This window comes from Paroedura picta, chromosome 3 (genome assembly GCF_049243985.1).
Source record: "Paroedura picta isolate Pp20150507F chromosome 3, Ppicta_v3.0, whole genome shotgun sequence".
In the NCBI taxonomy this organism is placed as follows: domain Eukaryota; kingdom Metazoa; phylum Chordata; class Lepidosauria; order Squamata; family Gekkonidae; genus Paroedura; species Paroedura picta.
In genome coordinates, this window is record NC_135371.1 from 152,048,685 (window position 1) to 152,076,145 (window position 27,461).

The window sequence follows — 27,461 nt, forward strand, 5'->3', positions numbered from 1 at the left end:
TGACATCCTGCTCAGGGATGACATGGTTCTGTGATAAATCTGGTACCACCTCCTGGTAGGAAGATCAGTAGTAACAGGCGTAAGCCATAAGCACAACATTTCAAAACTCAGAGTAACACGTAAACAATGGACCAGTGGTAGGCATCTCTCACTCCTGTGCACACATGCTGGAGAATATCTCAGCACTCACAAAACCAGTACAAAGCCCAGCCATCAGGTGAACCTGAGCAATCTCCTAGGGCACTAAGGTTAAAGCCATGCCAAAAAGCTGGTGCTAAACAGAGGGAGTCCTGCCTTATTCTTTTGGCCTATCAAATCTAGGATGGCTGACAATCTGGTGAGAAAAATCAAAAGTAGGGATTCAATGGGATGATTTTTTTTTCTTTTTTGCTCTGTTGAATTGTGGGGAGCTTCCAAAAATCATACATTGCCTAGGGTAATGGCTTACAGTCTTTTTAGCGTGATGAGTAGGGGTGGGCATGAACCAGTTCACGAACTAAAGTTACTGATGATTGGCTGGTTCGTGGTTTATTAAGTGAAGTTCATGGCAGGTCAACCAGCACGAATTTTCCATGAACTTTCAAGCTGTTTGTGGAGGTTCGTGCCAGTTCGTGAACAGATATATTTCCAGATAGACTATCTTGGTTCAATCTAAATATTTACCCAACTTCAAAGCAACAGGGGCATGTTGGAGGAGTATCCGGGGGCAGTTCCCTGTGATGTTCACGTTGCTAATTTGTACAGGATCTGTTCTGTACAATACTAAACCTCCTGTCCTGCACCTGTCAAAAGACCACAAGGCAGACATATCAAACTTGGAGGGAAGGTAGAGGAGAGTCATGCAGAGATTCCTAGTTAATTTGGTGTCTCCAGCCTGCCAGGGAGGTGGTGTTTTAGCAAACCACAAATCTCATAAACTAGTTAATTTGGCCCCTAAAAGTTCATGTTGGTTAATGGTTCATGAATCGGGCAAATAATGAACCATGCACCAAACTGCATTTTCATAATTTGTGTTCGTCCCTTGTGGTTAGTCACAAGTCCAGATTTATTTCTTTTTACATCTATATCCTGCCCTTCTCTAGAAATAACCCATTTTAAAAAAATATACAGATTGTGCACACATTGTGGTTTGCAAAAACCTAGGACCCCACTTGCATGGGCTTTGTGACCCACTTTTGGGTCTGGACTAAACGGTTTGGAAACACTGGCCTAGGGCACCAAAAGCACTTGGAGCAGTCCTGCAAGTAACCAAGGTGAGACCAAGGCACTGGCAGCACTATTTTAGATGGTGGTGTGGGAGGACGCAACAGTCCTAGCTTACATCCTGAATCCACAGGACTCCCAGTTTGTCTGGTCTTCAGCTGCCCCATCCTACTAGCACTACAACAACATCTTCACAGATGGATGTTCCTTCCCTCCTTCCCCCAGCAATTAGACCAAAGATTACCTACCTTGAGCATGGAATGTTGCTCTTTTCTTTGGCTGGGAAGATCGTGAGCAGACATATGACTCCATCTTCATTAATGGCCTGTTAGTGCTACCAGATGCCTGGCTTCGAATCCCGCCCATCAGCCAAAAGTTGGCTGTTCCTTTTGTAGATAATCTCTATGGAGGAATAACTGTTCACGTTCCAGAATTTGGCATTAGTGACCATTTTACCCCTGGGAAGACAGTGACAATGAGGCAAATGCTTGTGTGACTGCCAGGTCATTGGCTGAGGCCAGGGCGAGCAACAACGAGGCCGCTCCTCAGGCTACATGGTGACATTTTCCATACCCCGCCCGGGGGAGGGGGGAGAATTACGCTGCCCATCTTGGTTCAGGTTGCTTTTTTAAATGTCCTGTCAGCATTATTATGGGACTAGATGGGGTTTTATATGTTTTATTGTTGCAACCTGCCACGAGTGTCTAGAGAGCGGTGAGCTAAAAATCTAATAAAATATATATAATAATAAAAAAATAATAATAGATCAGGAAGGAGAGTCTGCATCTTGTTTTCCCCACCTAGGCTGTCTCTGCATAGAGAATATTAAGCATCCCTTAGGCTTCTGGTTCTCTATAGTTGCTGTTCAGGTTTCTGAATAGATTTAGGCTATGAGTCTTATCAAACAGAAAACTACCCCCCTGCCCACCATGGAATCCTTATTTTAAAACAAGATTCCACTGAAAATGCAGCTATGTTTGGAATGAAGCAATGTACTGCCCTGGTTCAGCATCTGGAAGGGATTAGGAAGTCATCCCTGTGCCTTAACAACAGAATCCTCTGAGAGTCCACTCTCTGCAGATTAAGCTGCATAATACAGACCATAATGTGCTGCCAGCCAGAGACCCTTTCCTGGCAGAAAAGTATTGGGGGGGGGGGCGGGTATCCAAACGAGGGTTCATCACCGAAGTCCCCCCCCCCCCGCAACTGGACAAGAACAAAGTTTGGGCACATGTACTGCCTTTATACCGCCAGGGAATACTCTCAGCAATGTACATAGGGAGTGCCTTCCATCCAGGGTGGTTGAGTGGCTGGAGCAAAAGTCCTCCTGTTGCTTCCCTTCAGTCTGGAGTCTTGGGCAGTGTGAAGGCTGCCCCCTTTATCTCCTTAGTGTGGCTGGCCTCCAGAGTGGCACAGCACAGGATGCAGGATCTCCAAGATCTGTTTTGCCCCCCTCCCCTGAGCAACCAGCTCCCCCCTCCCTACTCCCCTCTCCCCAGTTATCTACTGCAAAGACTGACTTTGAAAACTCTCAGTAGAATCATAGACTCATAGAGTTGGAACTATCCAACTCAAAGTTGTCACATGAACTCTTATTCATATAACAATGGCCTTCAGCTCGCAGGTATGGAAGAGCTTTGTCAAGAGACTGCTCTCTTGACAAACCTGTCCCATATCTGAGAGCTGAAGGCCAGTTTTATATGACAGTTCATGTGACAACTTTGAGTTGGATATATAGTAAATAGATGTGATTGTCAGCAATATGGAATAGGAAAAATATTGGAATATTGGAAACTTGCAAGCATAATTTTCACAGTCATAGGAGGAAACAACCACTGATAAAAATTCAACATTAAAATGGTACAAATCTATAGTCCATTTTGGTTGCTTCATTAATCATTAAAATAGATATAAGACACATTCTGATGTATGATTCAACATCTTATTAATGTGTATTGTATAAATATTATAGAGCCTCTTGTGGCACAGAGTGGTAATGCAGCAGACATCCAGTCTGAAGCTCTGCTCATGAGACTGGGAGTTCAATCCCAGCAGCCGGCTCAAGGTTGACTCAGCTTTCCATCCTTCCGAGGTCGGTAAAATGGGGGGTAAACAGTAATGACTGGGGAAGGCACTGGCAAACCACCCCATATTGAGTCTGCCGTGGAAATGCTAGAGGGCATCACCCCAAGGGTCAGATATGACCCGGTGCTTGCACAGGGGATACCTTTACCTTTACCTTATAAATATTATACTGTATACAGTTTCTGATAGCCTGGGACAGGCTCTCTCTCTATTTTTCTGTTGGTACGTTTATTCAGAACCACCTGTTTTTTTTGTTGTAAGTTCATAAAATCAGCATTTCTGTCAGATGGTTATCTAGCCTCTGCTTAAAAACTTCCAAAGAAGGAGAACCTACCACTTCCTAAAGAAGCCTGTTCCGCTGAGGAACCAACTGCTCTAACTGTCAGGAACTTCTTATGGATATTTAGACAAAAAATAATTTAAATCCATTGGTTCTGGTCCAACCCTCTGAGGCAACAGAAAACAACTCTGCTCCATCTTCTATATGACAGCCCCTCAAATATTTGAAGATGGTTATCATATCATCTCTTAGTCGCCTTCTCTCCAAGCTAAATGGACGAAGCTCGCTCAATCTTTCCTCATACAATGTGGTCTCCAAACCCCTCACCATCTTTGTAGCCTTCCTCTGGACATGCTCCAGTTTCTCTACATATTTCTTCAGTTGTGGTGCCCAAAACTGAGCACAGTGTGTCTTACCCAGATGACATGGTACTTGAGAAAGGGCAGAGATCCCCATGTTAACTGAGAGTGAGGAAGGTGGAGTTTGGAGATGGGAGGGAGCTCAGATGAGATATTATTTGGGCTGCCAGGGTAATCCAGGAGACATCCCACTTGCAGCTCTTGCCCCTCTGCAGCTCAGTTGGCTGATGCTGGCGGGGGAGGGATCAACACTAAAATGATGACATCATTTCGAGTGCAACCTGGAAGAGACTTCATTGTGTGGGAGTGACATTCCAGCATTTGGCCCAAACAAAATCAGAATTTTGTGCAAATGCCAAAGCATTATCCCTGTGTGATGACATCACTTCCAGGTCATGCAAGAAAGGAGGTTACTGCAGTGAGCGCTCTACGGTGCCATGTGATGTCATGGAGTTCACTATACAAAACTTCCATTTCCTCCAGGAGAACCGATCTTCATAAAGCTACTTGGGGTCCATCTTGCAGTTCGTTTGAGCCCAGCACATAGGTGCTGCAATGCATTTTTGGTTGGTGTGCAAAATAGTTTCAATAATGTTTTAGCTCTGGAAAGTCTGCATAGCTCAGAATCTTCAGATATTTGAGGCTCCAAGCATTTGCTCAGGTATTCTTTTGTATGCGTTCATCTGGCTCAGGGCCCATGTGTCTTGTTGTTACATTTTCTCAGATCAAAAACCTCTTTTGACTGAAAAATCAAAGTTTAAATAAGAAAGGAAGCAGCATTCAGAATAACAAATCAATTCCATCTCTGTTCCCCTTCCTGCATGTATTTAATGTTTTTTCCCCCTTAAAGCTGTTTTGTTTTTGCCTACAGGCCCAGTTGAAATTACAGATTGTTCATAAAATTACAGATTGTTCATTTTAAAAATTGCTAGCAAATGTGTTGGGAAAACAGAAGTATGCAATCAGAACAAGTATCTCTCTTGGAAAGTCTGTTTCGGTTGGCTTTTCAACACCCATCCTCCCCTCCGCGTCATCCTCTTGGGAAATTGTTAGATGCAATCTGGTTCAAGCATGCAAAAAATATCTTTTATTATATTTAACACCCTAGGAAGTTGGGGTGTTGAGCAGCAAGAGGTGAAGAGTGAACACTTGGCGATACAAATGCACATAACTGAGTATAGAATATGTCGTCTTTTACACCTTTTGTCTTGATCTTCACCTAAGGAGCTCAGCATATATTTCATAGGATTCTCCTCCACGCTGTTTAGCAGCATTTCTGGTCCTCTTCATAGTCAACATTCTGTTTCTAGGTCAGAACAAAAACTCGGTTATGTGCCAGGAGGGGAAAGGAGTAGGGATATTTTTCATTACCAAAGTAGTTCTTATTGAAGACCAAGCTGGCAGTACCTGGGCTAGGGAGCCAAGAGCCTATAGGGGTACAATGTCCATTGTGTAGACCCTGGCAATATCCTGTTGTGTTTAAAGAGTTGCGAAGAAGGGAATTTCTGCCAACTTGGTTTTTTCGACCACTGCAGAATGGATATCTGACAAATGCTGAGAGTAACAACTAAGAAGCAACTGAAACAGAGGACAGTGGACGAAGGTCGCATCCTGATATGAATTCAACAAATTGTTTTCAATTAAGGAAGTTGTGCCATTTTGAATGTGGGTTCCCCTCTCCCTTTGTGTATTATACTCTACTAGAAACTAAGCCCGCTGTAAAAAAAATACAGTGGGCGCTAGCGGGCAGTGGGTGGGTGCGGGAGGGCCGCCCCTTGGGAGGGAAGGAAGGAATAAGGGAAGGAAGGAGGGAAGGCAGGCAGGCAGGCAGGCAGGCAGGCATAGAGAAAGAGAGAGAGTCCCCCACCCCCCTGGTCTCCAGCTGTTCCGCGACGCCCGGTCAGCACAGTCGCCGGCTCTTTGAGCCAGCGGCCACGCTGGCCGGGCGACTGGCAAGGACTTCCCCCCCCCGGGCCCCAGCCATTCCCCGCCGACCAAGGGTCTTCCCTCCCCCAACCCAAGGCTGGGGCTTTGGGGGTGGGAAAACCATGCCCCCCCTCCCTGCCCAGGCTCACCCTGCCCCCTGCCGGCAAAGCTTCCCGGTTTCACAGCCGGGGAAGGAGCTGGGACGGCTCATTCTCAACTCGCCGGCCCAGCTCCTTCCCCGGCCACGAAGCTGTCCCCCCCCCCCCCCGCCCAGGCTCTCTCCACCTCCTCCTGGCCCAGCTTCCCGGCTTCGTGGCCGGGGAAGAAGCTGGGTCGGTGCATCTGCGATGAGACGGGCCAGCTCCTTCCCTGTCCGTGAAGGCCTCTCCCCCCCCCCCAGGCCAGCTTCCTGGGGCCTGTGGGCCTACCTCACCTCTCGGTGGCCAGTACAGGAATGGCCACCATTGGGCAAAGGTGGGCCACGTGGGGGTGGGGGGGTTGGTCAGTCCTGGGGCAAGGGGCCAATCGTTGACCGCCCATCTCGGACAGCGCCCACCCCTCCACCCCTTACTGTTTTATTTATATTGCTCCAAGGAGCGGTTACAGATGCTTCTAAAGAAGGGTTGTAGTGTTTTAAATGTACTTATTTTAATTTTTTTTAAATTTGAGGCAAGGGGAGGACCAGTAAACCGTCCATGTCCTTAACAAGCCAATATGTAGGCCTGGAAAGGAGGACAGAACAATTTTCTCCTGCCAGCTGACAGAGTGGTGCTGGGGGGTGGGGTTCCCAGCAGAAGGCGTCCCAACCATAACACAAGACCTGGCAAGCCCCCCTTAGTCTGAACTGGGCCAGAGAATGCTCATGTCTTAACTGAGGCCTGAGAGGAGGGGGACAAACATAATCCCGATTCTAACTCTGTGTGTTCGGAGTCCTTTTAATGTCCGCCATTCAGGTTGTGTACGTCTCATTCATAGGTGACTTTGAAATGAGAAAAAGTGGTCCCAAGCTGATAGCTCCCTGGTGGCTAGAAGGCATTTTGAAGTCAACAGCTCCGGTGCCTCCTTTAGAAGTGTCCTCAGATGACCTCTTTGAGCTGCTGAAACTCCACAGACAAGTTCCTGTTAAGCAATTAACCAGCTGAGCAGAAAGAGGAATGGTACTTCTAGAGATTAATTCTTTCTACCCACAAAAAATTAACTCCTTCTTCCTCCAGTCTATTTTCCTCCACACACACCCCCCCCCCGAAAGATAAAGAGAGGGAAAAGGCATGGGTTACGGAGTGCTGGAGGGAAATTCTCCAGTAGATCCTCGTTATATTTTGCTTAGAACATAATTTTAATGGAATATTAACATCAAAGAAGGGGGTGGTCACTGTGTTTACCAGAGAAAAAGGTGAAAAGCAGAGGGTCGAAGTTAGGAGGAAACTGGCGTTGGTCTCAGCAGGTGCTGAAAAGTTGGCCTAGGAGTGTTTTGGACATACTGCTGGCCCATGAGGCTTATCCTTGAGGCAGTGGGTTTTACACTTCTATCTCTTGACTCTGTGTTTCTCAGAAAGGGAGAAGGCAGGGATAATGTGGAGCAAAAATAAAATAGATTGCCATCACAACAGTGTGCTTTTGCCTGGTCTCCCAGGAACAGAACAAGGCTCAGTCACATGTGCTTGTCCGAGGCATGCCAGGTGCATGCCTGGGATCTTCTAATTCTTTAAGCCCGTTGGAGTGTATCAGGTTCCTTGGAAGCCTACATCTGTCCCCTCCTTCTCCCTGTTTTTCAAAGCAATTCACGGGGTTTGTGCTGTTCCATTTAAGGCTAACAGTGGCAGATGGAGTGTGTGCCGAGTTCAGCGAAGTTCACGCAAGATTTGCCTGGACATCTGCTGGATTGTTTCATGGTTCTTGGAATCAGCATGCAGAGGACATGTCCCTTTGTTGCTTGCCCTTAGATGTAAAAGAGACGAATCCCCATTTCTGGCAAGCACCGGCCATTAGAGAACTGAAAAGATCGATATGAGAAACGACCCACGTTATGCTCTTCCCGCGTCAAAATCCACAGGGTTTAGTCCAGCCACTCTCAAAGAAACGGAAAGGGAACAAAATCCTTGTTAAATACGCCGCCTGTTTTAGATTTCGAGTTTCTATATCCAGCCTTCGTCAAAGGCCCATTCACTTGAAAATGGGGTGTCCAGTGTCAGGGTTCCCTCCTTTGGATTGGGACTGGAAACAGTTCAGAGGAAAGAGATATAAATATATTTGGTACAAGCTGCGGACATGCCGAACGCCAAGCGCGTCGTAAACATGAGCTCAGTCTGGTGATAGCTGGGCTGTGAGATCACCCTCAGCCGAAGCTGCAGCTCTCCCCGGATCCCTGAGGTAGTGTGAGGCTCCTGGGTATTAATCATACATCCCCAAGAAATCTCCGTAGGTGTGAAGGCTGGAAATACGATTGCCATCTCTGCTCTTCCCCACCCCCCCTTTGCTTTATATTATTACCGGAACTAACAGATGGCATTGCTTATGTTTGAGAGCAAGTTTGCACGTGTGTGTTCTTGACACTCAGCGACAGACACATTGAGGGATGGTTTAATACATGTGAAGGATCCTTCACTGATCTGATAACTCAGGCAGATGCTTCACACCTCCTTCAATCACCTCAAATTTGGGGGGAGGCAGGTTACAGGTTGAGCTGGGTGCAGGGCTGTCAGCTCCACCCACTCCTGGTTTCACCCCCAAAGTCACCAGGTGTTTCCCAACCCAGAGCTGGCAACCCTAGGCTTACAGTTATGGGCAAAATCAACTAGAGGACAGGGTCACTAATCAACTGAGGCTTCATTCAGACATTATTAAACCTTAGTTTGTTCAATTAACCATTGTTAGCATAGTAAGATAGTAGTTAATCTGGATTGTCTGTTACCAGTGGGATCCAGCTGTAGGACTGTCAAGGGTTTTGTGCTGTTCAGCTGGTATGTCTGTGTGTCCTGGGTGTAGTCCTACCACACAGGAACTAACCCAGGATTTTTGCATTTAATCATAATTACTGCATATCAGGAATTACCAGCTGGAATGTAACTTTAGTTAAGGCTGTTTGTGGTCTTCCTAGTAACCAAAGTTAGTGGGCTGTTCAGCATTCAGACATCACATTAAGCTGGAGTTTAATCAACACACAGTTTGCATGGTCTGAATATAGCATCATTCTCATTCACGGTTCAGTAACAGGATTTATTTTTATATAGTGCCTCTGATTTGTTTTATAGTGGTGGCCTCTGATCTGGGGGAATGGGTTTGATGCCCCACTCCTCCCCATGCAGCCAGCAAATCACAGTTCTCTCTGAGCTCTCTCAGCCCTACCTATCTCACAAAGTGTCTATTTAGGGGAGAGGAAGGGAAGGTAAGCGGCTTTGAGACTCCTTTCGGTAGGGGAAGGCAGGGTATAAAAACCTCTTTTTCTTCATCATCATCTTGATCAACTGAACATGTGTGTGATTCTACCCGGAGGCACCATTTAGAGAGGGCACGGGGTGAGCATGTTTTACTTGAAAGCCATCTTTGTGGCAGGGAACAGTTCAAAGGCCTTCTTTGTATTTTACAGTTTCACTTCCTGTGAAATGGCCAGAATACGTAGAGTCAAGGGGTGCATGACTGACCTTTCTCCTGTGTTCAGATTCTTGGCTTGGGAAGGGGAAATGAAGGGTTTCAGTGATTACACCGGACCCTTATCTACCATCTCATGATCAATCACCATCATTCTTCAGAAGAAGACTTGGAGGTTCAACCTATACAGGTGTTGGAATGGTGTGGAAGAATGTGGCAGAATGGATGGCAGGATGTTAGACTGCAGATGAGTTCATTGCACTTGGAGTGGTTCCTTGTTTTTTGTTATTCTTGTAAACTGTCCTGCAAACATTATTGCATCAGGGAGGAGGCAGGGCTAGAATGTCTTTTTTTTTTTTTAAGGCACAGGGTGGTTTTTAAGGAGTTCCTGAATCTTACACTATAAGGGTACAGCCCCTACCATGACCTCAGGATTCAACTGCCTCATTCCTTCACCTGTCCGGAGCAGTCCTATGACGCGTTCTATTAAATCTCTTAAGTTTTTCATTCCCATTTTGTGACAGTATGTGAAAGGAACAAAGCATCCTGTGTTTTTGGGGCATGTAACATTGCCTGGTTGGATTGTGAACAACATGGATTGAATGCATATGACTAGATCAAGCACAAGGAAGTATATTGATTTTATTGTCTACCATGAACTGAATCAATGTTTTCTTCTAGGGTCACCAGCCCAGTGAGACTATAGCCCTAAGCAGTCACCCCCTTTTAAGCTCATCATTGTCAGTACTTAGGACTGTACTGTGAGTTGATTCTTTTGGAAGAACGTCGAAATCCAGCCATGGAGCATCTGCCTATAAATTCTGACTTCGTTGTTCCCGCAGCAACGCTGGGGGGGTGGGGGGTGGGTACACGTGAAGACAAATGTGACATACAGCCAGGACTCTTAAAATATGCCCCATTTACATTAGGCAGTTCTTAAACGGATCTCTTTTGTATTTTATGTATAAAAAATAAAACAACTGCCCTCTTTTTTTGAGGAGGGTGTGATCTCACATATCGAACACAACAGGAGTGATGTGATTTGACAGTTGCTGTGGCAACCCGCCTACTTTGTGAAGTGGGGACGTCGATGGGCCTTCGAAACAGTCCATCTTCCAGTGTTGCCAGACTCTAATGAACTTGGCACGGCTTCACTGACAAAGGGATGCCAGCCCTCCTCCCGTGCCCCCTGCTTTGGACAACGTTCAGCTCTGAGAAATGAGCTCTTCCAAGAAGATCATTAATATTTATCAATGTTCCAGCCCGTTTTTGGCTTCCAATGGACTTTATAATTCTTGCATTGCAGCTTCTCGGGAGAGAGATTAGGCTAAGAGATAGGGACTCCTCTCCAGTGAGCTTCCTGAGTTTTCCCACATTGAACAAAACACTCTTCTTCTATTCACTGCCCCCTAAGGCTACAATCCTCTGTGTTTTTATTTGGGGGAAAGCCTAATCCATGAGAAAGTGACTTCCTTCCAAGTAAACAAGATACAAAGTAACGATTTACTAAAAAGGCAAATGGGATTTGGGGTTGTATCAAAAGAAGTATAGTGTGCAGATCTTGTGAGGAGATGTTACTGCTTTACTCCGCTCTGGTTCGGCCTCACTTGGAGTACTGTGTTCCGTTTTGGGCACCCCAATTGAAGAGGGATGTTGACAAACTGGAGCGTGTCCAGGGGAGGGCAACAAAGATGGTGAGGGGTTTGGAGTCCAAGACGTATGAAGAAAGGTTGGGGGAGCTTGGTCTGTTTAGCCTAGAGAGGAGACAACTTGAGAGGGGATCTGATAACCATCTTCAAGTATTTAAAAGGGTGCCATATGGAGGATGGAGCAGAATTGTTCTGAATGTTCTCAGTTACACAGTCCAGCATCCAAAGTGGTCAGTCTGCAGGCTTTGTAGATGGCAGGAGGGGCAGGTTAATCTTGATGACCTGTGTCCCATCTGGTCACATATCCAGACTCAGTGATAGGAGCATCAAGCTCAAATCCTGGCTTGAATCCTGACTCTGCCCTGGAAGCCGTGATCTTGGACCGGTCGCTTTCTCTCGGCTCTAATCTACCTCACCGGGCTGTTGCGAGAATAAAATGGTAGAGAACAATGTGGTAAACTGATTTGGGTCTGTGCTGGGGAGAAGAGCCAAGCATATAAATAAATATAGGTATTGCTGTGTTATTCTTGAAGATCAGCAAAACACCCATCCCCATTTACACCCGATGATCACAATCACTGGACGTATGGCTATAGCCTCCCATTTCCCCAATACCACCACAAACCAAAAATGGCAATTCGTCCTGTGGTGGCTTATCGAGATTACTCTTCTGCTATGTTTGCAAGGCTATCTAAGCTGAGAAACAAAATTGTGCTCTCTTATTCATACCTTTGGGGTATGGTTTAACAGTGCGAACAAGGCAATGCTGAGGCAGCCTCCTGCGGGTCCTTTCTGCTTTCCCTATTTCTGGTTGAAGAAGCAGGCGAATGTGCCTTAGGGGCGCCTGTGTGCTGACAGTGCCTGTGCAAGTAGTAAAAAAACCACTCTGATTTAATCTTTGCAAGATTCTCTGTCGTGTGCTGAGAAAGCACGACATGGGAAACCCGCCCCCTGCTGGAGAATCCATGACTCTGCTTTTCTGGTTCTTCCCAGATAGAAGTACATTTGTTCTGGTTGTTGTTGGTTTGTGTCCTGGGAGGGAAACAAGCAAACACATTGGGGTTAAGGAATGGATTGTTGCATTCGCAATTTACAAAATGTACAATTTACAAAATGTGCCTCCTTTTGCCCTTAAAAGGGCCACCAAGGCAGCATTCAGTCTTAGCCAATTGATGACACACCTGCGATTATGAGGCTGGAGGGATTGCATAGGGCATTTTACTCTTCACATTCAGAGCCAGCTGCCCCTCTAAAGAGATCAGGATTGGATCCCAATTTATCCCCCCCCCCAACAGTATTGTGAGGTCGGATAGATAGGCCGAGAGACAAACAGCGCCATCCTAAGCAGTGTTACACCCTTCTAAGCACATTGAATGCAGTGGACCTAGAAGGGTGGAACTCTACTTGGGCTCACGTTGAAGGTCACGCAGAAATCATGGGGATTTGAACCATGCCTCCCCAGCCCACGTTCAAAACTTCACCCACAACATTATATAATCTGTTTGGTTTAATTTGGGACAGTCATCTTCTAATGAGCACACTAAGGCACATACCTGACCTTTTGGTTACGTGGAGGAGGGAGACTTTGCCGCCGCCCTCTCTTGCATCATTGGGGAGGGAGGAAGTTAAAAAGCCGTCACAGCTTCTTCCAGTGCCATTTGGTAGGGGAAAGAAAAGGCACTCCATGGCTGACTCATGTCTCGCATTTCAGTGGACTTTCTAAACCTGAATCTGCCTGAATCATGTCCCAAGACTGCACTCCTGAGTATGCTAACTTGGGAACAATCTCCAAGCTCAGCAGGACTTCTTTCTGAGTAATCATGTTTACGCTTGACCTGTACGTAACTTGGCTGGCGCCTCAGAGCAAAGCCTTTGGCTGGTCTAACTAATGCTCCATATTCTGGAAGGAAGCTTCAACATCTACTTCAGATGTTGGTTATCCAACCAAAAACGCATTAAAAAGTGTCTTGCAAGCGGAAGAGGTGATGTTATACTGAACATCAGAAAAACTGGTTTGAAACAAAGATCTTACCTATCATTGTTAATTTTCCCTCAAAAAAAATCCATTAGATAGGCAGGAAGGATCAAACCAGATTTATATCTTGATTCCCACTGAATTTAGAGGGAGAATAAAGCATATGATTGATTTTTAGTGCAATTCCGCACATCGTTAAAAATAGCATTACACCAGATGAATGACGTAGCACTAAATATTATCGTGCCTCCCAGCCTTTTTGTAGTCCTGCTCTGGCCTGCTGCCTTTTTGCGCTTCTTACCCTCCACAAGTAGTGCTGGAAATGGCAGAAGAGAGCAATGTGGTTTATACATGACTCTCTCCCACCTGTCAATCAAGCCAGTCAGCCAATTCCCTTTCTCCATGTTTTAAAGTTCCCAAGATGCCCGCTAATTTTTTTAAATTCATACTTCTCCATTTAAACACCTACCCATCTAATCATAGATGCATAGTGCTTTTTGAACACCACCCCTTATGGAATCACTGGTTTTAATACTTAAAAAAATTAATCTCGTTCCTGATTTGGAGGGAGGAATTTAGAAAGGTATGCTTTGTGTTACAACTTTAGGAGAAAGTTATTTCTAGCATCACCTGCACGCTTGTCCATTATTCATTGCTCCAGGCTGTTCTTAATTTTTCATAGAATCGTAGAATCATAGTGTTGGAAGGGGCCATACAGGCCATCTAGTCCAACCCAAAGTCCAACTCAATGCAGGATCAGCCCAAATCATCCTAAATTTTAAATAGCACTTCCCATCCCCTGGAAGAAGGGAGAGGGAGGCGGGTGTGAGGGGGGGGGACATTGGAGGTAAAAGTAGCATGTTTTCGCCTCCACACATTTCTTTGGCTGGTGGCCTGCTAGTTGTTCTTCCTTAGCTAGTGCTAAATAGGTTGGGGAATCCACTTTATGCAGTTCTCCAACTAGCGCTTTAAAATGGAGGATGTAGCGAGCAATTTGCTGGAGAGACGCGGGATGTGGGTAATGTCATGAGGAGCACCTGGAATATAGCATCTTCACAAGGTGTGATGCTAAATTTATGGCATGCGGAAAGACCCTTACTTTTCTGGAAAACAGTGGACAATTTAATAATTTAGTTAGAAGTGAAACTGCAGCCTTGGAAATATTCAGATTTGGCTGAATTGTGCCCAATGGGATATACCTTCTGATATTATCTCACATCAGTACATTTTAAAAGGTCCATTTTTGCTTTGGGCTTAGGGATGTTTCCTTCAGTGTGTTTGCTTGTTGTGTCTTCTCCATGAAAGTACAGAAATGATATTTTTAGAAAATGTCACATGCCTAAGCTGATGCTAACCCGATCAAACTGAGCGCTCTCCAAAATCTTTCTTGCTCTTTGTTTCTAAAGGTCACGCAACTTTAGTGGATGAACATGATTTGGTAGTCCAAGGAAATAAAAGCTCAGATCAAAATAGCTCTCTTTTCTGACAGTATTTGAAAAAGAAGTAGGCATGGAATTTTGTGTTCAGGAAAACACCTTGATTTGATGGTACTATTTGTGTTCAAATTAAATTTCAGAAAAGGCGGAAGGATTGGAGAGACCTCTGTGACTGGTTCTTCCTAAAACCTGAGCCATACATATTGTAAAGTCATTTGTGGTTTTACTATCCAGTGTCTTGTTATCCTGCCCTTTCCCCAAGGCCACAGTACCCGACACAGTTCTCATTTCATCCTCCAAAGAACTCTCTGCTGAGGCTGAGACAGTCATTGCCCCAAGACCATCCAACTAGCCTCGTGGAAGAGTGAGGAACCCAAGTTCCCCACGTCCAAGCCTACTCTGGTGCTGTAACCACTATACAAAATTGTCTGTTAGAACTGCAACAGCCAGCTGAAGGTGGCTTCAGTTTGGTGTAGCGGTTAGGAGTGCAGACTTCTAATCTGGCATGCCGGGTTCGATTCTGTACTCCCCCACATACAGCCAGCTAGGTGACCCTGGGCTCAATACAGCACTGATAAAGCTGTTCTGACTGAGCGGTAATATCAGGGTTCTCTCAGCCTCACCTACCTCACAGGGGGTCTGTTGTCGGGAGAGGAAAGGGAAGGTGACTGTAAGCCGTTTTGAGCCTCCTTCAGGTAGAGAAAAGTGGCATATAAGAACCTCTTCTTCTTCTTCTTCTTCTTCTTCTTCTTCTTCTTCTTCTTCTTCTTCTTCTTCTTCTTCTTCTTCTTCTTCTTGATGGTGCGTAGAGGCTTTCTCAAGGATTGCTCTGCAGTCTGCATCAACAATTGAGTCTCACTAGCATTCACCAGTCAGATTTTCATTTGGACAGGCCATGAATAATTACAGGGTGAAGTGACACCTCTTATGTACTCATATATCTATGTGTCCATTAGGGGTGAATATCAAAACATGGACATAGCTGTGTGTACCTGGGGACAACGGGGAACTCCCACCTTTGGATATGTGATCAGGCAGTAGCTATAAATTAAACAGTTCTGGATTGGCACCAAGCAAAGAAGCTTATGTTGATACAGGAGGCTCTAGAAATGTGTGGCATCAATCCTGAAATCATCCCAGCAGCTAACTGTAGTCAAACCAGACAAAAGTGTGTGTGTGTGTGTGTGTGTGTGTGTGTGTGAACACGTGCAGTCTGCAAACAAATCCCTCAAGCATTCTGTATTGGATAATTGCCATTTCAGGTAAGCGGGAAGACAAGAGGTATGCCCCCAAACAATGTGAAGAATGGGCACTTGTGACCTTTGAAGCCATATGCTCAGGGAAGGGAGACAATGTTTTTTGAGAAGGCAACCAGGCCACTAGCAGCCAAGCCAAATTGCATAGAAACATGCATTTCACACATGATAAAGATGCCAACCTGGCAGCGACAGCCAACCTGCATGATAGTTCTGTTTTGGAGTCCCCTGGACCTAACTACATGTTACCTTTTCCCTGAGGAAATCTCTAGACTGGCTTGAGATATGGGATCAGCATATCCACACTTTCCAGGAACATTTGGGCTGGAATCAGAGACCACAGCACATGGGGTGAAATAGCTTAGCCCCGCCTCATACTGTTTTCTTAAGGTTGCCAGCCCTGAGTTGGGAAATACCTGGAGAGTTTGGGAAATACCTGGAGCTGCGAGTGGGTGGGATTTGGGGCAGGGAGGAACTGCAGTGGAATATCATGCTATGGAGTCCACCTTCCAAAGCAGAACTGATCTTTATCCAGAAGAATAAAGAAGAGCTGATCTTTATCACCTGGAAATGAGCTGCAGAAGAACTGATCTTTATCACCTGGTGATGAGATGTAATTCCAGGGGCTCCCCAGGTGGGATCTGGCATTTCTATGTTTTCCTGATTTGACATGACCCCAGGGAGTCACTGTTTGCCCCCTTGGAAGTTCCACATGTTCTTATAGGCTACCAGGTATGTTTTCCAACAGGGTAAACAGTAGGCCCTTGTGTCTATTTCAGGTCAGGAAAACAGCCTGGGGAGGGACTAAGCTCCTTCTCCCCATCTGCCATCAGAGAGTGGGGGGGGGTCTAAACTTCCATTCTTCACATACTCTAATGATGTTCTGAATCAAACCCATGCCCAGGCCAAATTTCAGAACATGTCTCTTGAACTGGCCTTAGGAGGTCTTGGGAAAATGTAAACATAGTTAGGCCCAAAGAGAAAGCAAAGAACATGTCGCTGTCCATAAAATGCTAACTGTGGCCTTGTTCGACCTCTGTTTCCCTTGGAGCTTTGCAGGTAAGGAAGCTGGGATTTAACACTCCAAGCTCTATCCTGTTTTGCTGTTCCAAACCGGTATCCCCGCTCAGCATTTTAGGACACAGGTGTGTCCTTTAAAATGAACATTTCTGTTCTCCTTTGAAATTTGGGTACAGGTCTGGTGAAATTGCACTTGACATTTTTAGTTAGGTACTTTAAAAATCAGAAGTATAAACTTACAATAGAATGTGTGAAAGGTGCCATCTTAGGAAATGACAGTTCAGTTATTTGGTCCCACCACAATTTAGATGGGGGGCTGGAGTGGATGATTGCCCGTGGGCTCTTTCAGCTGCCTTTGTGATTCTGTTTCAGGGTCCCCCCCCCCAAATATAAACCTGCCAGGATGATGAGGGAAGAAACTGTTTTGCTGGCAACCATAGAGACACTTAATTGGGTGGAAGAGTGGATCCTCATGCCCAGCAATCTTTTAATGCAATGACGTGATGTTGCCACTGGCCTCAGTCGATTATCCGAGTGAATGTGTTGCCAACACTGAGTGTCAGCAATATAGATCAACCCTCATCTCCAGTGGTTCTGGTGAATCATCCTTAGAATCAACATGCAGATTTCAGGATAATGTTGTCCAATTAAAAACACATTGTCAAATGATTTGCTTTAGCTTCAGGAAGAAGCCCCACAGGCTTCCCTTTTTGCTGTCCATTCAAGTCTCTGTGGTCTGCTGTCCATCTCTTGTGTTGAATGTTGCCTCAGCTGCGGAGGGTGCTGATGCAGAATTAGACAGCTGCTGTTGCTGCTATTCATGACCTATTGTACCGTGTCCTCACTTGACCCACCTTGAAAGACATGGATTTAAGCATCATCAATGCAATGTGATACCCTGGGTTGAGTTGGCAGAAGATCCATCAGAACTATCTCTCACATTTCTATCTCAACAAGTAGTTCAGGGTAGAATGTGGAGGGTTCTGGCCCATTGTTTTATCTTGGAACCCAGATATCCCCTGAGTGAAAGTCCAAAATTCTAGTCTTCCCCTAGGCATCACATAGTTTGTACCACTTCAGATCAGGACAGGATACACAAGCAGCTAACATGGGCATACCCATATATAGGAGGACCTGTATACAGCAATTATGTCAGAGTTGTGGGTTCTAGTATCATGTTATGAACCTTGGTAAATAAACACAAAGATCCCAAATGATACTGAACACGCGAAAAGAGGGGGGAACAACATAGATCTCTCTTGTTCATAATTAGGGAGGGGCATCATATGGGATGATGGCTCTGGATGGCTACACTCTGGATGGCTACATTGTGCATATAAAAAATGCCACACAACAGGGCTACCTAGGGCTAGGGTAGATGTTTTTGCAAAGCATCCAGGCTCAAGGAAACATCGTAATCTTTTTTAAAAGGGATGATTAAATCAAATATCAGGTACCCAAAATAATGGAGAAGTGCCAAGATTCTTTGTGAGACTTCTTTGTGAGACCTTGACCGCCATTTTGGATTGCTTAGGACAGGGGTGGGCAAACTATGGCCCTCCAGATGTGAATGATGGCAAGGGCTCATGGGAATTGTAGTCCATGGACATTTGGAAGGCCACCCCTGGCTTAGACAATGGTGCCTGTCAGGAATTCACATGACGATTGTGTAGGACTTTGATAGTTAGCTATTTCATTTAACAACTGGGCAAGGTGAGTTGAAGGGCAGGGAGGAGTGAGGACAGGAGATGTGTTTATATGAGAGACTGCTAGGATGGGGGAGAAGTAGACAGGGTGGAGATAATCGGAGTTAAAAAGTGTGGAAGCAGCAGGTGTGATGAAGCCCAGATAGAGAAGACAGCAGGCAGAATCAGAAGGAAGATTCGCGGGGTGGGGGGTACAAAGAGTAAGAAGGTGAGGAAGGGGAATGGAAAGCAGAAAGAATGTACAGAGCAAGAGTGAGAAATGGGAGCCAGAGAAAGGAAGAAGGAAATTCCCCTCCTCATTGAGTCGTCACAGACCCCTCATTTGACACTATTTAGTAACAAACTAAATATCAGACTATCAGGACACAGAGAATGAGGTGGCTGGATGGAGTCACTGAAGCAGTCGGTGCAAACTTAAATGGACTCCAGGGAATGGTAGAGGACAGGAAGGCCTGGAGGATCATTGTCCATGGGGTCGCGATGGGTCGGACACGACTTCGCACATAACAACAACAGTAACAAACTATTTGACTGTTTTGTGGCTATCGATAACTGTGTAATGATGACACTGGGAAAGAATGTAGGACTATCTACGAAGTGAGGGGACTACCCAGCTGTGTAGAAAATATTCCTCGGTTTACTAACCCAAAGAAAAAGCAAAAAAATCCTTCATAACTGGTTTACGAAAGACCAGATAGGCTTCAGAAAGGTTGGAATGTTGAAAGTCACACAAAAGGGCAAGGAGAGGGAAATCAAGCCCCACAAATGTCAGAAAATCCTGAAGGGGGAGATTTTGGAGGATCAGCTGGGACTTTGAAATCCCCCCCCCCCCCATTCTTCCTGCTCCTTGAGCACTGGGGCATCTTCTAACCACCTTCCATGTTGCCCTGCTGCCCCAGCAGAGCTTTGTACTGGAGTCTCGGGTGTCATTACCTAATTTGAAATTAGTTCCCAGCACTCTATGTCTTGATTTACAGAATAACAGGATGTTCAAGTGGGCACAGGGTAAAGTTCAGAGCAGAGGGGGCTGCTGTGAAGGACACAGGCCGTGTTAACCCTACAGAAGGCTATGCCTTTCATAACATGATGGTTTGTGAAACTGGCCTAATCACATTGACTTTCAGGAAGAGCTAGGAAGCTCCTGGGGGGTGGATCAAAGGCATGTTTCCCCCCAGAATTAAAAAGGGCACAAAAGGAATTCAATTGTTAGCCATTCTACCAACAACAAAAAAGTTTCCTTCTCAGACTGGGACCATTTTACTTGATGCCAAGATCTCGAGTGTTGAAAACTGGGCATATCCTGTTGTGTTTTGAGAACATTATTTCATTAAAGAGAGATTCTGTGCAGTGACAAGAATCAAAAGGGCATATTTAATAATAAACTAGATCTTGTTCACACATTAGACATGGTAGTGGCTAAGAAGCATAATTAGAAATCCAATATGAGATCTCGCCTATGAACTTTCAGGACAGCCTTATTTATTTAGTGTATTTTTCCTTCCGCCAAGAAGTCTAGAGTAGCATACATTGTTTGCCCCTCCTCTGTTGTAACCTCATGACAATGATGTGGGTTTTGTTAGCCTGAAAGAGAGAGACCGGACCAAGGTGAGTTTCACGGGAAAATGGGAATTTATTTTTGTATATATATACTTAAGATTTTACCCCGCCCATTCCACAAAGGGAGGCTCAGGGCACCTTACAAAGTATTAAAAGGATTAAAAACCATATTTCAAACACAAGTATGATAAATACAATAAAAACATTAGCACCCAATTCCCATCCAGTATGGCAACTGGCTGAAAGAAGTGAAGTATCTGAGATCATTAGTAAGGGGTCTGGGAACGAGGAGGAGATGATAAAGGTCTGCCAGTGTATGGTCCCACCTCCATTGAATGCCTGATGGTTTTGAAGTCCCAGAGCAACTGCAGAAGAGCCCTGAACGTCTGATGGGAGGACATTCCAGCAGGGCACTCTAAACACAATCTCCAGCAGGGCACTCTAAACACTACCCTTCTGCACTTCTCTGGCTGTAATTGACAAACTGTGATCTCTCAGTCCCTCTGCTTTATGGGATAATTGCAACTGCAAAGCAATTTGACCATGAATCTATGGGCCTGGGGTGTGGAATGGTATGGTGTAGTCCAATTTTATCAGATCTCAGAAGCTATGCAAGGTTAGTACTTGAATGGGAGGGCCTTACCTTGGATGGGGAGCAAGGAAGAGTCTAGAGAGGAAGACAATGGCAAACCACCTCTACAGAGCCCCTTGATTGGGTCTCCATAAGTCAGCTGCAAGAAGAGCCTCTTGTGGCACAGGGTGGTATGGCAGCAGAAATGCTGTCTGTAGCTGTCTGACCATGAGGCTGGGAGTTCGATCCCAGCAGCCGGCTCAAGGTTGACTCAGCCTTCCATCCTTCCGAGGTCGGTAAAATGAGTACCTAGCTTGCTGGCGGGTAAATGGTAATGACTGGGGAAGGCACTGGGAAACCACCCCGTATTGAGTCCGCCATGAAAACGCTAGAGGGCATCACCCCAAGGGTCAGACATGATCCGGTGCTTGCACATGAGATACCTTTACCTTTAAGTCAACTGCAACTTGATTGCACATGTATCTGCATATGGCTTGGGCAAATTATTAGCTGTTAACCTCTGTTCCCTAACTTCAGAGCAAAGCAACTTCTGAAAAGTTCCATGTTTCCATATGAACCTCTTTATTACATTTTAATCCCACCTGTTAAGTCTGCAGGTTTGGAAGTCCCAGATGTAGTATCTTCAGCAATGCAACTCTTTATTAACACCAAACACCAGTCGAACACTGAACAGTAAACACCCAAACCCAAGGAGATTTCATATACTTGGGCATCTCGCCAAACAACCTGATTGACTCTTACCAGAGCCCTGCAATTGGACCTAAGCTAATGCATTTCATTGGTTACACAGATAAGTAGAAGTGGTTCCTGATTGGTCACATTTCAATCCCTGCATTCAAATACCAGGCAAGCATGGTTCAGTGTCCACATACACAACGCCACCTTTGTTTCAAAGAATTCAGATGACATTACAAGATTCTCTTTTTCTTTATTTTATTCTCACAATGATTTGGGGTTGCCATCCTCCAGGTGCAGCCTGGAGGTTGCCTGGAAGTATAATTGATCTCCATGCAACAGAGATCACTCCCCCTGGAGGACATGGCAACTTTGGAAGGTAGACTGTATGACATCACATTCCCACTGAGCTCCCTTCTCTTCCGCAGACTCCCCCATCACCAGGTTCCACCAGGTTCCACCCCAAAATCCCTATGAAATTCCCATGCCAGAGTTGGAATCCTTACAATAACTGTGAAATGAGTTAGGTTGAGAGTGACCAATTCATAGTCATCCCCTGAGCAGGATTTGAACCTCGACCTCTCAAGTCCTACACCACTAGCTGCCCATCACACTGGTTCTCCAACCAAATAGACCAGGCTTTCTCAACCAGAGTTTCATGGGTTTTTTTGATGGCCCTGGCCCTGGCCCTGGCCCTGGCCCTGGCCCTGGCCCTGGCCCTGGCCCTGGCCCTGGCCCTGGCCCTGGCCCTGGCCCTGGCCCTGGCCCTGGAAGGGTTTCCCAAATGGGGGTGAATTAATTAATTTTGTATATATTTTTAAAATTTGTTAAACATTTATCGGGTGATATGACCATATATGCTCATGTCAACCCCCCTCCCAAAATGGCCAATGATGGGCCTGGGTGGGAAAGGGAGGGGCCTTGGGTGGGCATGTACACAGCTATGCTTCCCACACACTATTTCTGGGGTTTCTCAAAGCTTGAGGGATATTTCACTGTTTACCAAATCCAGCAACATTATGTCTTTCCCAATTCGTAACGCACTTCCCCCCGTCTTTCACTCCAGGTGCAGTCTTGTCCACAAGTCGTAACACACCAAGTCCCATCGATCCCGAGTCTATTCAGGTTCCTGTGGGGTACGAACCAGATCCTGCTGATCTTGCCCTTTCAAGCATTCCTGGCCAGGAGATTTTTGACCCTCGTAAACGCAAGTTCTCTGAGGAAGAGCTCAAGCCGCAGCCAATGATTAAGAAAGCCCGCAAAGTCTTCATTCCAGAGGATCTGAAGGTAAATTGGGACTGGTGACCAGGGTATGGAAACTGTTCTGAAGATTAGGTTGATGCAGCCTTGGGACTCAGCCATCTTGGTGGTGGTGGTGGTGGTGGTGGTGGAAGACGCTGTCACGTTGCAACCTCATAGGTTTTTCAAGGCCAGGGAAGTTCAGAGATGGTTCCCCATTGCCTGCCTCTACGTAGTGACCCTGGACTTCCTTGGTGGTCTCCCATCCATGTACTCACCATGGTTGACCCTGCTTAGCTTCTGAGATCTGATAAGATATGGCTAGCCTGGTTAGTTGTTTATTGACTGGTTATTAACCTGCATGTCATGAAAGGGCTTAACTGTTCATTTCTACCCTTTAAACCTCTATTAAAGGGACCAGACATTCCCCCCCCCCTCCCCGGCCTGGACAGTTGGCATCCCTATTCAAGAGGACCGTTATTTGGATGCCCTGCTTGTCATCTCTATCGTTGACTCCTGGTTTGGTTGAGGAGTACAGGATGAACTACCTTCTCCGGGGTCATTTGGAGTGGCTCATTCTACACACACAATTCCAATGCGCTTTAAAAGTAGCTTTCCCTGTTTTGCACAAGAAAATCCAGCTGCAAAAGCATACTGAAATGCATTATCCAACATGTGTAGAAAGGACCTTGAGAAAGTCATGTGTCCACAAAAAGGCTCATCTGGACCCAAGACTGTTTTCTATCACCTAACCCATGGCAAACTATTCTAAGAACCTGCCGCAAGGAAGAAGAAGAGTTGGTTTTTATAGCCCACTTTTCTCTACCAGAAGGAGTCTCAAAGTGGCTTACAATCATCTTCCCTTCCTCTGCCCACAGCAGTCACCCTGTAAAGTAGGCGGGTCTGAGAGAGCCCTGATATTACTCTTCTGTGCGAACAGCTTCTAGCACAACATTTTATTGTAATTTGTCCAAGGTCACCCAGCTGGCTGCCTGTGGAGAAGCAGATTAGAAACACCACTCTTAACCACTACACCAAGCTGGAAAATAAATTAGGCTATAGACACACAGAGCATCACTCAGAACAGTGGAAACTTGTAGTAAGGCTCTGTGTTCAGATCTTCTGACCACATGGAGACATTCAATGTTCATTGCTTTTGAAACAGCAGTAAGCATTTCCTTGGCTCTTGGCCAAAACTCTTCGCTGTTGCTTCTGCGGCTGAGCATTGGGTGCTGTGTTTTGGAAGAGGATAAGCAGATTAGGCGAGTCAGTCATCTCTGGGCTGCATGTGATTCTCAGGTGCCAGACCAACTCCTTTCCAGGCCTGGATTAATGGATTTGCCTTTGCAGTTCATTAAAATAAAGATGTACATGGCCCGGGTGGCACAGGAATCAATTGACTCAAGCTCTTTTTTTTTTTTTTTTGTACAAGGAGAAATGAGATGGGAAATTTTAAACCAAGATGTAGGTTATAACCCCTCCCCTTTTTCTCCTTCACCTCTTACACATTTAAGTGCAAAGAGTTTTTAAGGAAAGGAAGAATTGATTTGCCATTTCTTATGGACTCCCATCCAAATCCTGACCCTGCTTCTGTAACATGACATTGGACTGTACCATGCCACCTTCCCTTTTCTATAATAGCAGCAGAAGATTTAGGCCACAGTCCTCAAAACGGAGTATTGGGGTCAGTCAGTAGTATAAGTCTGAGGACTTTCAAAATAATTAGCAGAGTGTCCATTTGACTTTTTGCCAAAATGGAACGTGAAGCTTAGAAGCCTACCAAATGGAGTGTAACCATGTATGTAAGGCACCAGAGACCATAGAAAGCATGTATGTAAGACACCAGAGACCATAGAAAGCATGTATGTAAGACACCAGAGACCATAGAAAGCATGTATGTAAGGCACCAGAGACCATAGAAATCATAAAAGCATGTTCTGGTACCATGAAAAAAAAAGAGAGAAGGGCAGGACCAAATTTTCAGATCAAGACAGGCAAACTTCTAAAGGTGCTAAATAATAATAGGTTTTGTTTTGTTTTAGAGCACTCCACATAATTTTGTCTAATATATTTGAGGTGCTGCATGTCACCAGGGGAAAACAGCACCTCAAATATATTAGACAAATTTTGTCACTTTGATGAAGAGTTCCCTTTCCCTGAGAGGGCATGTAGTTCACATTGAGCATGGGGCAAATGAACCTAAGCATGTTAGTTGAGCATCTTCTGAAAGCTTTCCTCTTGGCGCCGTATTCCGGCAACCCATCCGGAAAGCCACAAGAGCTTCCTTCCTTCTCTTTGCTGAAATCTAATTGTCTCCTTTCTTCCTAATTGTGATTAATGAGCAGGATGACAAATACTGGGCAAGACGTCGAAAGAACAACATGGCTGCCAAGCGTTCCAGAGACGCCCGGAGGCTGAAGGAGAACCAGATTGCTATCCGCGCCTCATTCTTGGAGAAGGAGAATTCGGCGCTACGCCAGGAGGTGGCAGATTTACGGAAAGAGCTGGGCAAATGCAAGAACGTGCTGGCCAAGTACGAAGCCCGGCATGGCCCTCTGTAAATGGCGCGGTCCCTTTCTGTCCCCCTCCCCCCTTTTTGTGGATTGGCTTTTGAATATATGGACAGTGTGTTTCCTGTTTGATAGCACCACACCCAATACCAACCTTTCAGTCGTCAGCACTTTACCGGAAAAGCAGAAACAAAACCAATTTGTTGTGTGTGTGTGTGTGTCTGTGTGTGCGTACACATCTCAGCATGTCCAATTTTTTTTTTTACCTGGACTGCTGAGACCTGCCATAGTAAGCTTTTTATTCTATATAAAACTATTTTTCCTCAGTGCTGCTTCAAATAGGTATTTTTTTTCTCTTCTTTTCCTTTACTGCCCTCTTGATTTAACTTGGAAAACAAACATGCAAGGAATGCTGGAGAGAAACAAGGGAAGGCTAAGAGCTAGACTGTTTTTCAAGCTGATGTTTAAAGTAGAGCTAATCAGACAAAAAAAATTACTAAGTTGCTAAGAAATATGCACAGACAATATTCTAGTGCAATACTGCAGAAATATTAATTTATAGAATGCTTCTTGTTTGTGTTATTAAGGTTTTGGTAATAAATATCTCCAGACTCACAATTCCCGTTGCTGTCAATAGTCCCCCTCCTGGTAGGTCTCAGAAGGAACTGTGATGTTTCTTTTCATCGCCATAAGACCCAAATGGATATATACTGGAGTGTGGTATTTTGCATGGCCTGAACATAAGCAATAATCCTACTCTACCCTGGTGCATGTGACTTACAACATGGCCAGTGGACATAGGATGACTTCCTTCTCATATAATGTTTTAATGGGTTTTTAACAGAAGTGGTACTGACTGATAGCCTGCTTTGAGAAGCAGAGAGGTAAAAGCCCATTCCTGAGATCCAGGTGTGATGGTCTGCATGCACGGGGCCAGCTCAACATTTTCCTATCGCTCCTCCCTGACCTGTGTGTGTTTACTGTATGCTGAGGCACACAAAGACCATTTATGCACTGGAGGTTTCATGTCAGGCTGCAGGCTGGAATTTTAGTCATGGCAAGTTGCCCCACCTCTTCCTGCACCCACATGGGGGAGTATTTGGCCTGGTGGGCCTCATCCGCCCCTAATTTGTACTCCTGCACAAAAGCTGGGGCAGTGAAGTTCCCAGTGCATAAACGGTCAAGGAGAGCATGACTAAAGGTTCAAGAGATGACCTTGACATGGTTTTCATGGTCAAGGTCTCTCACATCATTCCTTCCTGTTTATTCAACTTTACAATTGCATTTATGCTCCGGGTGGCCAGTGGAGATTTGAAGGCTCTCAAGTATGTCAGCCAGGATTTGGGGGATATTAACAGAGCCAATCAGCTACCACGGCCCCACTTTGGTGCTCCTTCAAAAATGTAGGCAGCTACATACTCTCCCAGGTTGCGAAAGCTAAGGCAGGCACCCTCAGATTTCAGCACTCTAGCCAGTTGCCTCGTGCTTGTGGGTCAGAACTGGTCCTGTGTACACCAATTGCTGCACTTGCTGTCCCATTCCCTCTACTGTACTGGATGATTGGTGCAAACACTTGATCACCTGATAATGGGAACAGGAAAATGCCTCTCTCCCCACACACAAACATCAAACAGGTTATTAGGATGGTCGGTAATGTGTCCAGACTCCCTGCCCTTGTTGGATGGGCCGGGAATGTTTGCATGAGAAATATGAGATAATTAATTGACAGGAGACCAATTTTTTTTTTTGAAAAGTCATTGAATTCTGAGAAGGGGGAGGGGGCATTGTTTTCCTTTTCCTTTGATGTTTGCATTTCTCAGAGTCCTTTTTTCTTTTGAGATTAAAAGACTTTAATGCAGCTTTCTAATGTAACTCTTCTGTAATCTGTTTTTCTGTGGATTTACCCCTTGCGGGGTGTTTTTCCCCCCTCAAGAATATTCTGACTGATTTAGAAGTCACCTTTTGCAAATCCCACTTTCCCCTCAAGATGTTGTTTTAAGCACATCATGAGCTGACATTTCTCAAACTTTCTCCTGTCATTTTAAAGCTTTGGTTTGTTTTATAAATTTTTATTCTACTCGAGAGTGGACGTTCGGACAAAAAGAAAATAACAATGAATGTAAGAGATGCAGGTATATACTAAAAGGTGATGGTGTCGTCATACTGTGGTTAATCCAACCCATTTAAATGTTTTCTGCAGACCAAAAGAAAGATTATTATAAAATGTATAAAGTTTATACAGAATCCTTAGAGCGTGCTTTTTTTTTCTTTTTCTTTTTTTTTTGTACAGTATTTTTCAAGGACAAATGTTGACTGTGTATTTTGGGAGAAAGAGAGAGAACGATATATATTTAGTAAAAAGGAGAAAAAAATAAAGCTATTTCACATTTAAAAACAGAGAAAAG

General features: G+C 45.2%; 1 protein-coding gene across 2 annotated transcripts in view; it reads left to right on the forward strand.

Annotated features, from left to right (window-relative positions):
* The window catches only part of HLF (HLF transcription factor, PAR bZIP family member), a 58,264-nt gene extending 31,115 nt beyond the window's left edge, over positions 1–27,149 (forward strand). Inside the window, exons 3-4 of one of the 2 annotated variants that reach the window (XM_077328689.1) lie at positions 22,374–22,594; positions 24,889–27,149. In XM_077328689.1, coding sequence (XP_077184804.1) covers positions 22,374–22,594; positions 24,889–25,107 — 440 coding nt within the window. In that variant the 3' untranslated portion in view covers positions 25,108–27,149. The remainder of the gene's footprint in view (positions 1–22,373; positions 22,595–24,888) is intronic. The other variant, XM_077328690.1, reaches the window with a different exon arrangement.
* The last annotated feature ends 312 nt before the right edge of the window (positions 27,150–27,461 follow it).